Source organism: Carassius gibelio, chromosome B7 (genome assembly GCF_023724105.1).
Source record: "Carassius gibelio isolate Cgi1373 ecotype wild population from Czech Republic chromosome B7, carGib1.2-hapl.c, whole genome shotgun sequence".
NCBI lineage: Eukaryota > Metazoa > Chordata > Actinopteri > Cypriniformes > Cyprinidae > Carassius > Carassius gibelio.
The window spans coordinates 30,654,039-30,666,582 of record NC_068402.1 but is presented as its reverse complement, the minus strand read 5'-3'; the positions used below and the strand labels follow the sequence as shown (position 1 = coordinate 30,666,582).

General features: G+C 37.3%; 1 protein-coding gene across 2 annotated transcripts in view; it reads left to right on the top strand.

The window, feature by feature from the left end:
- Nucleotides 1-12,544, top strand: part of ankrd11 (ankyrin repeat domain 11) — a 134,772-nt gene that overhangs the window by 97,063 nt on the left and 25,165 nt on the right. Inside the window, exons 3-4 of one of the 2 annotated variants that reach the window (XM_052561301.1) lie at nucleotides 5,123-5,268; nucleotides 12,069-12,207. In XM_052561301.1, coding sequence (XP_052417261.1) covers nucleotides 5,182-5,268; nucleotides 12,069-12,207 — 226 coding nt within the window. In that variant the 5' untranslated portion in view covers nucleotides 5,123-5,181. Of the gene's footprint in view, nucleotides 1-5,122; nucleotides 5,269-12,068; nucleotides 12,208-12,260; nucleotides 12,388-12,544 lie in introns of those variants that run through there. The other variant, XM_052561302.1, reaches the window with a different exon arrangement.

Sequence of the window (12,544 nt, the reverse complement as noted above, 5' to 3'; positions counted from 1 at the left end):
TTCATCAACATGAAAATCTGTTAAAATCAAGAAATCAATCCAGCACTAATCATGTGCCACCTCAGAGCAGGTTCTGCAGGCCTGACAATGACACAGCAAAGCCCCATCTCACACATGAGTAGACTGACTGGTTTGAACACAGAAACGGACAGAATACCCGGCTTTGCATTTAGTCTTTTTTTTTTTTTTTTGGCAACACTTGTACATCTGGTGTGAGTGTGTCATGCAGCAAGTCAATTTGTATTTTTATTAATTTATTCATTTGCTTGTCATCGTTTTATTTTCCATGATGGAACAATTATGCTATTCTGTTTTACTATCCAAATCTGTGTAGCATGCTCATGTGCTTGTGCAAGGGCCATTGGGGCCGGTGGAAGCGGGAGATTAGAGGGAGCTTTGTGTTCCGGGCTGAGCAAAGGCAGGACTGCACTGTCAGCAGGCAGGAGGAAGCTGTCTAAGCACTGGTCGGCTGACCCAGGGTCAGCCTCTGCAAACTGAGGGGCCTACATTCCTCCAAAATTAATCCCATAACCCAGAGCCAGCCATCCTCTAACAAGGCCTGTCTATCTGCCCATCAGCTAATATGAAAAATGCAAATGTGTAGCCTGTGATCGCTCTTATTAAAGACTGGAGTTGTTGCAATAGCACAATTTTAGTAGTCAATACCACATTTATTAGTAAATCACAATCGAAAGAAACCAGATACTGTAACCTCTGATACTGCAGTATCAACTAAAGTACTAACTCCATCCTGCAACTTATACATACATTGTAACAAATCTCAATTGTTATAATTTATGCTATATATATGTAGGGTTGTAACAATATACCGGTATGACGAAATACTGTGATATAAACATGTACAATTATCATACCATGTACATTTGCTTATCTACGGAATTGAGAGAAAATAACAGACACAGAATCTCACCTGGGCCAAGGCAACCACTTTCCACCTAAAGGGCCATTCACATATCGTGCCTAAAAATGCGTTTGAAAAGCTAGGCTTTCTGATTTTTTCCCAAAGCCTTCGTTCGGGCCTTGTGCTCCTGAGGCGTCTGCAGTTGCTAAGCAACCATGACCTGCTCTCTCCATAAAGACGCGGACATTTCAGCAATGGATAAATGGATTTGCAGCACTAAAAATTGTTTGCAATAGCTCTGCTACTAAATTAATTTTAAAAATGGCAATCCATATACAGCTATGATCAGCTGGTCCTTCATCTTGGCTGAGCTTTTAACATTGTTCCGGAAAAGGTGAGGAAGCTACATATACCGTAATTCCTCAAATAAAAACCGGTAGTCAAATAAACGTCGGGCGTCTTATAGTGGCCGGGGGTGTGGTCAACACGGACCAATAAAGGCCGGTCTTAAATAAAGGCCGGGGGGGGAATTTGTGCAGCAGAGCCAGATAACGAACATACACGCCCACTACCGGAGCGTTTCTTGTTTATCGAGTCAAGAACCAGTTGCATCGGTTTTCGGATCACCAGTACACTGAACCGAGAACAGTTTCTGTCGAAAACAATTACTTATCAAACGGATGGAATTAGAAATAAAGGCCTGCTTCAAATAAAAGCCTGTTACCCCCTGCAGTTCAGGTAAATAAAGGCCCCGGCTTTTATTTGAGGAATTACGGTAAGTACAGAATCCAGAAAAATTAAGTCAAACCAGAATTTATGAATTTGTATTAATTATTAATGATAAATGAGTTATTAAACTAATAAATAATCAGTGGTAAAAAAGTTTAATACAATATACTAGGGCTGCACGATATTGGGAAAAAATTACATTGCGATATTACATTTTTATGCGATATTGCGATATTAAATAAATTTTCTTACAAACAAAAATGGGGTGAGCACACTTCACATTCTCATTTTAAATGCTTTAAACATCGACAACATCGTGTCAATTGATTAATATGTGCGAGGGAGAGAGAGCAAGACAGCACAATGCTATCTCTCTTCTTTTTGCGTTCTCTCTCTCACGCGTGCTCTTTCTCTCAGGCTGGTGACAGGTGCAATATTTGAAAAAAGATAATTATTAATTTCTTTTTTAAATTACATTTATATCTGAATATATGTCAACCTATATGCCGGTTCTATTTCTAGCATGCACGCGTTTTCCACACGGCTCAAGCCGTGCCTGAGACGCGCGTCTCACGCAGGCAGTCTGCAAGCTCTAACCTGTTAACATGGGAGCCGAATTAAAAACGGACACGCCACGCAGCTGAGATGATTGCGCCACGCATCTAGAGTGTCGTCGGCCACGCGTGCACGCTCTCTGGCCCATACAGCTAATGAATAACGGATCAACTACAACAGCCTACATCGCACATCGTGCGATGTGACTATCATGGATTCATACATCGCGATATCGATGCTTAAACGACACATAATGCAGATTGGAGATTTGCCTTGGTGAAAGTCTTTGCACAGTCTGCTAGGATCCAGGAGTATGCAAGACCCCTGCAGGGAACTTGCACACACTGCTGTCGTGTGGTTGTGCTGCAGGAAACGGATGCAGGGACATGTCAGTAAGCCTGGGCCTTGTGTCGTCTGCTACAGCTTCAGTAGAGTACAGTGCTAAAAGTAGACCTCATATGTGATGAATTACAGCTGGCTGCAGGCAAAAAAAAAACACTTTGTCTGACACAAGCACCCACACTGATTGCAGATGCGCAGCAGCTTTTGATTGGGGTGGAAAGCAGAGGAAATGAGCCGTGTTTCTGGAATGGATGTCATTGTGTTTCTTCTCTGGGTGCCGTTCCTGAGTGTGTGTGTGTGTGTGCGCGCATTTATTTTCCTGCAGTAATGCTTGCAGAACACACACAAGTTCAGAAGCAGGGTGCACACAACTGCACATTCCACACTATGCTCTGTGCATTCATGTACATACATGTTCTGTATTTTCGTTCAGAGCAGACTTTATGTACTCATGTTGTTTTTGGAGATTTGTTGGTTGTTCTGCCAGCCAGTTGAACTGTGGGATCTCACAGCTAACATATAGAAATAGTTGAATGCCCTGTGGTTGTTTTGATCTTAAAGCAGACCTGTGTAGGCCTGAATTGTTCTAGAAATTGCATCGACCTACTTTAGGGTACAAGCTTGTCTGTGTTTGTGTGTCTGTTCCACACCATAGTTGTTTATCCCCATTAGAGGCTGACCTTTCAACCACTTTGAGGTGTGGAACTGCTTTGGGGTGAGGATAGGGTGTGGGAGACATGCCTAAATAACAGAAGAGCAGTATTATTATCTGTCTGCATGCATGCATGTGTGGTATGTTAGCTGAAGATATAAATAGCTGTCTTTGAATAGGAGGGCAGGAGAGAGATGGCTGTGGCGCCATAATAGTGGTGAGTGCGTTTTCCTGGAGAAGAGAAGGCAATGGGCAGCCCTGTGCATCACACAAAACTAAAACATACATTATAGGGTTGGGGACAATTATGGTATACAGCTGCCCTCACATTAATCCTTGTTCATCATATACAGATTTGTCCAAGGGTGGTGTAGGGATGATCCAAGCGTTATTACATCTTGGTTGAATTTCACTAGATTTCTGTTGAGGGTCACTTGTCTTTTGCACTTTGACAACATTTGGGTGTGATGCAATGCATTTTTCGGTTAGTAAGGCTTGCAGTACAATAGATTGCTGTGCAAAAGGCTTTTAAATGACGCTGCTTGCAAATTCCATGCATTTTATAAAGGTAGTCTGTCTTCAAAGTGAACCCACATTCTTTATTTAAATTGTGACAGGGCATCTTGAATCTACAGTCGTGCTGTGGGAATGTTTTGCTTAAAAACTGCTCCCAAATTAGAAGAAAAATATGACTGTTGTCTTTGAGATTAAACAAAAGCATTTGTTCTAAATACAATACCATCAAAGCCTTGATGCAAAAACTTTCATTGCATCATTATCGGCTGTCTGTCCAATAAGTTCAAAATACTGTAACAATTTGTTTTCCTGATCTCTTGCAGCAGCCATCTCCACCCTGCAGTACTAATGAATTGCAGTGTACTTGCACGCTCTGCACTCAAGACACTTTAGTGTTTTTATATCTTCATATTATCACTTCGCCAGTAGCTCTGAACTGTGTGTACGTTACAGAGTCCGGGCTGCTTTTTTATTTATTAGCTTCTGAATCACTGTGCAGAGCGTGATTTTTGTATTGTGTTATAAACAAGAGAGAAAATTTATATTCCAGAAAAGACTGAATTCTGTTGGTATTTAAAGGTGTTGCTTGAATTTGCAAATTCAGGGGTTTATTGAAATGCTATCAAAGCCAGACAACATTAAAATCTTGGCTGGTGTTTACTCACTTGACTGGATCAAATGCATTCTGGGGAATAGTCCAAATTATTGAACCATGTTGAATTTAAACCATATATTGAATGTCATTTTATTCTAATAAAAAAAGACTTTGCTTATATATCTACCATCAATTGCAGATCAATGTTATCTAATGAACTGGTCTACCTCACAATGAAAAAATAATTATGCAATTTGTTGGCAATAGGGCTGTCAAGAATATGACATTTTGACTGTCAGTTATGGTGGTAACTGATTTTATAGAAATTCTGAAATGTTCATGTCAGTTACAGTGTACCTGGTAATGCTGTCATCACCTCTGTATCATAGCATGTAATTTGTTTTATATGGTAATTTGTAAATGCCGGAAATGTTTATTACACAAATGAGAAGTGTAAATAAAATGCAACCAGATGCCAATATGCTTGTAATTTGAAATGTACTCTAGTCACTGTTATATCAAATAAACATGAGTTGATTTTGTAATAACTGTGACGACTCTAGTTTGATCGATTTTCTGATGACTGTTTGTTTTTACTATTCAGTTCTCGCATCCATCTAACTGATTTGACTGGTTGTATAGAACATTAACAGATGTCATTTCTTTCAGAAAATGAGATCGGTACATGCATGTTCTGAGATCAGTACATAAATGCTATTTGTTTTTGAAGGTCTGTTGCTTTAAAGAGCTTTGAGAATGGGCAGTTGAGTAAAACTGGGAAAAAATAGAGAACTTGGTGTGCTAAGTGAAATGTCATAAAGGAGATTGACAGTAAAGTGCTAATGTGTCCTTCCCTCTCTCTGTCTCACAGACGGTCGATGACGATGCGATGGAAGCGTGAATGAGGTTTGGCGTGGCAATAGCTGAACGATGCCCAAGGGTGGGGGTTCTAAAACCCCCCAGCTGGAGGACTTCCCATCCAACACCGACATGGTGGAAAAGCAGGGTGGGAAGAAGGTGAGAAAAATTGCTTTTTATATCACATGCACACACACTCTGCTGGTATAATCGCCTATAACCTTTGCAAGCTGTCAAGTAAATGTAGTTTTATCCTAAACAGAGCTACATAAACTATTGCACTGTATTGTTGTGCTTATTTCAGCATTCAGACCATGAGTGGGCGAATTACGGTCAGACTCAGAGTGGGCATCTGTTAATTGTTTTTATACAATCTAAACATTTAAGTAAGAGTCAAAGTCAATATATGATCCTACCCAATCATAATACACAATACATGTTTGTTGTGTTTTTAGAAGCCATTTTTGTAACCATTTTTAAGATTTTAAGTCAAGGCGCTTTTTTTATTTATTTCACAATTCAATTCGATAACAAAATCAGATTTAAGACAGATTATAAATTAAATGTGTCCTTTTATTATTTCTAGGACAAAATGCTTTCTTTGTGAAAAGAAAATCCTTCTTTTGTGAAATTAAAATATTACGCTATAAAAATATACTAATATAGCACTTGCATATTATTTCTCTTTTGTTGTTTTTGATTGCTTCTCTTGTCCTCGTTTGTAAGTCGCTTTGGATAAAAGAGCTTAATAACAAAATATAAATATAATGTAAATGTAAATTAAAACTAATTTTAAATTTTAAAACAAGACCCAAATCAAATAACACACATAAATCTCTTCATATAAACAAAATAAGGCTTTGTCTGTGCTCTGTCCATTTAATATTAGAGGCAGGCAAATACTGCATTTTAATTATTATCCAAACAGAGATGCTGCAGTTTTTAATCTAAATCTCCATGAAACAAACAGTAGCCAAGCTGAATGAGACGCAGATTCACTCTCTGCCAGAAGGTGGCGCTTAAAGAATTTCCTTGGTTACCACTGTAAACAAAGCAGTGCTGCACTTTAATATGCATTATACAGATACGATATATATATAAATGTGTGTGTATATATATATATATATATATTAGGGCTGAAGCGATTCCTTGAGTAACTCGATTACAAAAAATGATCAAGGGCAAATTCATCTGCCTCGAAGCCTCTTTTAATTTATTTTAAATCTCACATCAGGTTCTTTCGCAATGATTTTTTTTAATGTGACAAAACACGTTTACGTCACCCACAAAGCAGGAGGAGACAAGCGCTGCAGCCGAAATCGCATACTGCAAGGAGTCAGCAGTATTTTGATTTGAGGGCGCGGGCAAACTTAAAGAGAACGGCTTGGTGTGTGTCCATTGCGAGATAGAGCTGGCATACCACACTAGGGCCCTATGATTTCCGCGATGCAGAAAATGCGGAGAGAACCGTGGAATCCAGTCATAAAAAACGGAATTTACAGTTTAACGCGGAATGGCAAGGAATTTGCCAAATTTTGAATGAATTAATCAAAAATAGGTCATTGCACTTACATCAAATCACGATATGGACTAAATCTGTAAATATTAAGCCGGAACAGTCTATTTAAATATGAATCCTGCATGTTCTGCATGTCTGTTAATGAATGGCCCAGAAACGCTTCTTCATTCTTTAAACACACTGAAGCGCGCGTGATGCTCACTGTGATTTCAGTGTCTGTCGTCTCCCTAAATAAGGATGTGAACTAATGAAAAACATCCCCAGAACTGCTCTGACAGTTACTTCATGAGCATTTGACCGCTTGATTTGAGTAAAACTAGCGTCATATCACATACACAGAACTGTAAAGGTACGTCTACCTGTCAAAATAAAAGTCTGGTTAAAGACTATTGTTCAGCAGAATGTACATAGCCTACTACAAAAAAAAAAATAATAATAATTTAACATTATTTTTTTAAGGTTTAATCACACAACATTTCTTCCGTGTTTTATTTTTAATAGTAAATCCCCTTTGTTTACCAAAAAGTTCAATAATTAAAGATAAATTAAACTAATGTTTTATGTGTTTAATGTTTAATGTGCATATCAGAAAATGCTTTATTTAAAAACGCAACTGAATGGCACTTAAATGCATTTAATTCATCTATCTTATCATCTATCATAACTTTATTGTCATTGTTCACAGTACAAGTACAGACAGAGAAACAATGGGTACTAATTAAATGTTTATTTTTGATGTATGCATTGCATTCTATGCATTTAAAAAATAAAAATATTTTTTTTCTAAAAAAGGAAATTAGTTGTTCATTTTAAGAGACCCAGGAGTCTTGTTTTCTCTTGCATGATTAATATTGCACTTTAATTAAGCAAAAACACATTTTATCCGATTACTCGATTAATCGATGGAATTTTTGGTAGAATACTCGATTACTAAAATATTCGATAGCTACAGCCCTAATATATATATATTAGGGGTGTAACGGTACGCAAAAATCATGGTTCGGTAGGTCCCTCGGTGTTAAAGTCACGGTTCGATTAATTTTCGGTTCAGTAAGGGAAAGAAATGCAAACATTAAACTGCAGGTTGTTTATTACTATAAACTTTATTTAACAATTAGTTTACACTTTAAAAAAAAAATACTTTTTAATAAAATATATATATAATAAAAAATAAAATACTGCTGCAAAGTTCTCCACTAAATAAAATACTCTGTCTCAAACCAATATCATATAATAAAATACAATGAAAAATATAAATAAATAACTATGATTACAAGTGCAGCATTACCAATCCCAGCTTTTAGGCCTGCTCATATTAAAAAAAAATATGTATATATAACTATAAATATATATATATATTATAAATACCATCTAAACTTTACTAAAGATAGTAAGTTCTCCTCAGACATACATTCATATAAACTCGTATCTTCACACATTTGAATATGATTTTCAACCGGCTGGTGTTTATTCGTCACAGCCCTAATAATAGATATTTTGCTAGAGAATTCTTTAAAAACATTACTGTTCAAAACTTTTGACTGTTAGTTGTTTTTTTGGTTTGTGAAGTTTCTTGTGTAAATTTACATTGATTGTGTCCCCTTATGCTGTTCATTGGACAGTGAATATTTTTTACTGATTTAGTTCAGAATTTCTGATGTTATGTGTCTAGGCCATGCCGTTTTTCCCGTGTCTTGTGTGCTGTGTCCTCTTGCTTATGGGCTGAATATGTCAGATATGTTTATATTTCATAATGATACGGCTGTAATGTAAGCCTTATCATCTTATACACCAACATCGCAAAACTAATCTGTGAAATTATGGCAATCCTTTGTTAAGAGACTTATCTATTTTGAGGGTTTTCAACATGCTGATTAATGAGATTCACTGTATCCATCCCAGTATTGGTAAATGAAGGATAAACAGCTAAACCAACATCAAAATAGCACTCAATATACAGCTGTAAATTATTCTACTGTGTTAAGCATGAAGTCACTGTAGAAATTTAGTATGGGATTGTATAAAAACCATGTTTAAATTAAAAGGCATTTGATGTCATAAGTGTTTTTGAATCTGAGGGTCAGTGTTTTGGTGCAAGACAAGCCAGAGTTAGTGAAGAGTTTATGGCCCAGACGGTGTGTGTGTGTGTGTGTGTGTATGTACATCATTCTGTGTAGTATTGCATCAGACTCTGCCAGGGGGAGGGAGCGAGCATGTGAGCAGACGAGGAAGAGTGAAAGCATTGCTAGGAGACCAGCAAGTAAACAGGGCTGCTCACACAGATGGTTTTAGAGAAAGGCAGTGAAAGGTTTTACTTGATTTAGCTTCGGTTTCTCTACGTGCTGCAAGAAAGCCTGCTCTCATCTATCTCTCTCTCTCTCTGTCTTTGACTCTCTGTGTTTTCATATCTCTTAGAGCTCAGTTCTTGGGGGCAGATATTGTCTTTGTGTGTGCGTGTGTGTTTGCTCTTGGATGACATCATAGTCTCATGACAGAGGTGGATGTGGGCTGGGGCTGGATGGTGAGGCTCTCGCAGTAGAAACAGCTCTACGCTGAATTCAGCTTTCGCTTTATCACTGCACTAAGAGCTCTTTAATTAGCCTTCATTAGCACTGCCAGTAGCAGACACAGCCCCAGCTGCTCCAGTCCAACTTCCTCCTCCAACAGTCAGCCCATTGCTTATGTACATTCATGAACTTTTAATATTTGTACAACCCTGTATTGTTTTCTGAGATCTGATAAAAATTACTTCTCTTTCTAGTGCAGGCACATTTGTTGTTTATATCATAATACTTTCCGTTACAGATTTCACCTACTCTCAGCTCCATTTAATACATTTTTCTGTAGATGTTGCCCCACTGTCCGCATGGAAAATGTGGGAGAAGATTCCATTTAGGTCTAGTTGTACAGTAATAATAGGGAAGCACAGACAGTATGGAAATATCCTGTATTCGTCACGATGGCTGGCGTGTGTGTTTGTAGTCTGGAATAAATTCTTGCCAAATGGGCTGTATTTGAGATCTGAATGTTGAATGTTTTTGATGGTGGGCTTTTGGCAGGAATTGGTGTGTGCAGCTTTGAAGAGGTTTGTTGAGGTGGGGGTTTTGATGGGTTCCAGTTGTTGATGTGAAGGGTCTGGAACAGACTCCTCCTCTCACATGTCTTATATATAATGTCTTGCTTAAAGTAACCTCAGGACATTTTTCATGGACATATGTGTAATGTTGCCTTGTCCCAGCTGTTAAATTGTGTATATTTTCTTGTTTTAGATGTTGATTAAATGTGCTGCAAAGGATAATATGTCCATAAATATACAATTATCTGTATATTCAAATTGTACAATATTGTATTTTTTTTATTTTATTAAAAGCATCAACAACATGTATTTAATATTAATATAAGTATATGCAAGTATACAGACTGATATTGTATGTGTAATGCAAAAATCCATCCATGAACAGGTACATAGCTGTATATATCCACTAAAAAGCAGTGTTAATTTCGTTGACTAAATATTTTCGTCATTATTTTCGTCACGAATATATTTTTGCCGACGAAAACGAAACGAAAACTAAAATAGAAGGCACTGATGGAGACTAAAACTATGACTAAATTGATTGACATTATCGTCAACGAATAAAGGACGAGACGAAAATAGACTGTGACGAAAATCAAATCAGCAGACGGGAGAGATGCGAGGAATGAGCAAAAGAACCGGCAAAACAGAACAGACTGCATGAGAGAAGAGAACCAATCAGAGCCTGACTTACTGAGACGTGAAGCGAAGGTTTTCAGTTTTTATGAGCTCCCGGGAAGTCGGCATTCGAAGAGGTGATAGGGACTTTAAGCAACAGCCTCTGGTGGAACGGCAACGCCATTCTGGCGTTGTATTGCGCCTGCGCGAATTTAACTGCTACTTTGTGACGTTCTAATTTAACGGTCTACTACGGGAGAACAGCTGATTTGCCGGAGTCGCTACAACGTGAGAGGTTAGGTAAATAAATGTTATGTTTTTAGACTTATTAACATCATACAATATTAAAAACTCCTCTTCTGACAAAAGATTGTCATTTAACGCCAAAAGCAATCCTTCTCTTGCTTTTTTAAATTATATATTTTTTGGGATCTCAATAAATGAATTAATGCTGCGTTGCGCTGTTCTGTTTTACCGTTGCTTAGTGACTTTTACGTTCTTGGCTACAGCGGTGTGACGGCAAACTTCCGGTCGCTGTAGCCGTTCCATTCGCAGCTGTTGCTTAAAGTCCCTACTGTCTAAAAGAGCGACAAAATGTCCACAGCTCACTTCACGTTTGACGACGAACAAAACAAAACAAAGAGTAAAGCACGCAGAGCGCTCATTCGTGGCAAGAACACAACCAATTTGAAAAGACATTTACAGACGAGCCACCCGGACATTTTCTCAAATGTAATTTCACAACGATGTTCTTTTGTTTATTGAGCTAAGCAAAATTGGAATAGTGCAGTGCGTAGATGTTGTAGCATTAAATATTACGAACTGAAAAGTACTGTAAAATAGCCCCTTCTTCAAATTAGATGCGAGCACAATACTAATACGTAATATCATGATAAATAAATTTGATTAATACTAATGTTTAGTATATTTTATAATGTTCTACTTGTTAACAATATCACAAATATTTCTATATTAGTCATGTGAAACATGAATGTTCACATCCTATCATTATACATACAAATCTAGCAATATTGTAGTATTTAAAACATACAATATTGCTAGACAAATGAATACCTTATAAAATCTTGTTACTTTTTTTATCCACCCAACTTATTAAATATTTACTTTAAATGTATGCACTTATTGTTCAGCTCAGCTGTAAGCTTTAAGGTCCTGGACCTAACGTTATTTTTCTTTTATTGATGGTCAATTGGCAGCTAGTTATTGTTTACATTATCATGACAGTGTTTGTTGCTGCATAAAAGCTTTTGAATCAAAATAAAGACACAGTTGTGTTGAAATAAAGTTGAATTTGTGTTTTATATATTTTGGTTAAGTTTGTTTCCTATACCAGCTGTAAAAAATTGTCTAGTAAATCTGTTATTGATTTTAGTCTTATTTTAGTCGACTAAAATACCAAGCAATTTTAGTCGACTAAAATACCAAGCAATTTTAGTCGACTAAAATAAGACTAAAATTAAAACAAATCAGATGACTAAAACTTGACTAAAACTAAAAAGAATTATAGTCAAAAGACTAAGACTAAAACTAAATTAAAATTTCGTGTCAAAATTAACACTGCTAAAAAGAATGTAGATACTGTATGAAGCTTATGTAGTTGTATATTCTGCATTTCATTGTGAGAGCAGTATTGTCCCAGAGCACTGTTATCAGCCCTTACACTGAGCTGAATCATTTGAGATATGCTGTTTTCTGCTAAACTCACTATGTCCCATGTTCCCCTAGGATAAAGACAAAGGCTCGTCAAACAAGACTCCTAAATTGGATCACAGCGATGGTGTCAAAGAGATGAAAGAGAAAGCTCCTAAGAGGAAGCTGCCCTTCACCGTCGGAGCCAATGGAGATCAGAAAGATTCTGACTCGGGTAAGGGGCGGGGCCAGCACATAGCACAGAACTGTGGGTAACAGGAAGTGTGTGAGCGTTTGTGTGTAGGCTTCTGTTGTTGTTTTTCTTCAGTGATGTGTGCCGTATGATAGAAGTGCTAATGGAGAAACCATTAGTCCTGTAATTGGAAATTTGTTGGATATGATATGCTGGAGAAGGGTGAGATATCATACTCTTTTATTTATAGGGATCTTCTGATGTTAGTTCAGCCTGGATCATTATCATTTTTGTTCAAGTACTTCATTTGATCCTAACTGAATGCGGGAGTTTATGGCAAGCTGCACTTATGTTGCAATTTGGCTAGTTTTTCCGTTTG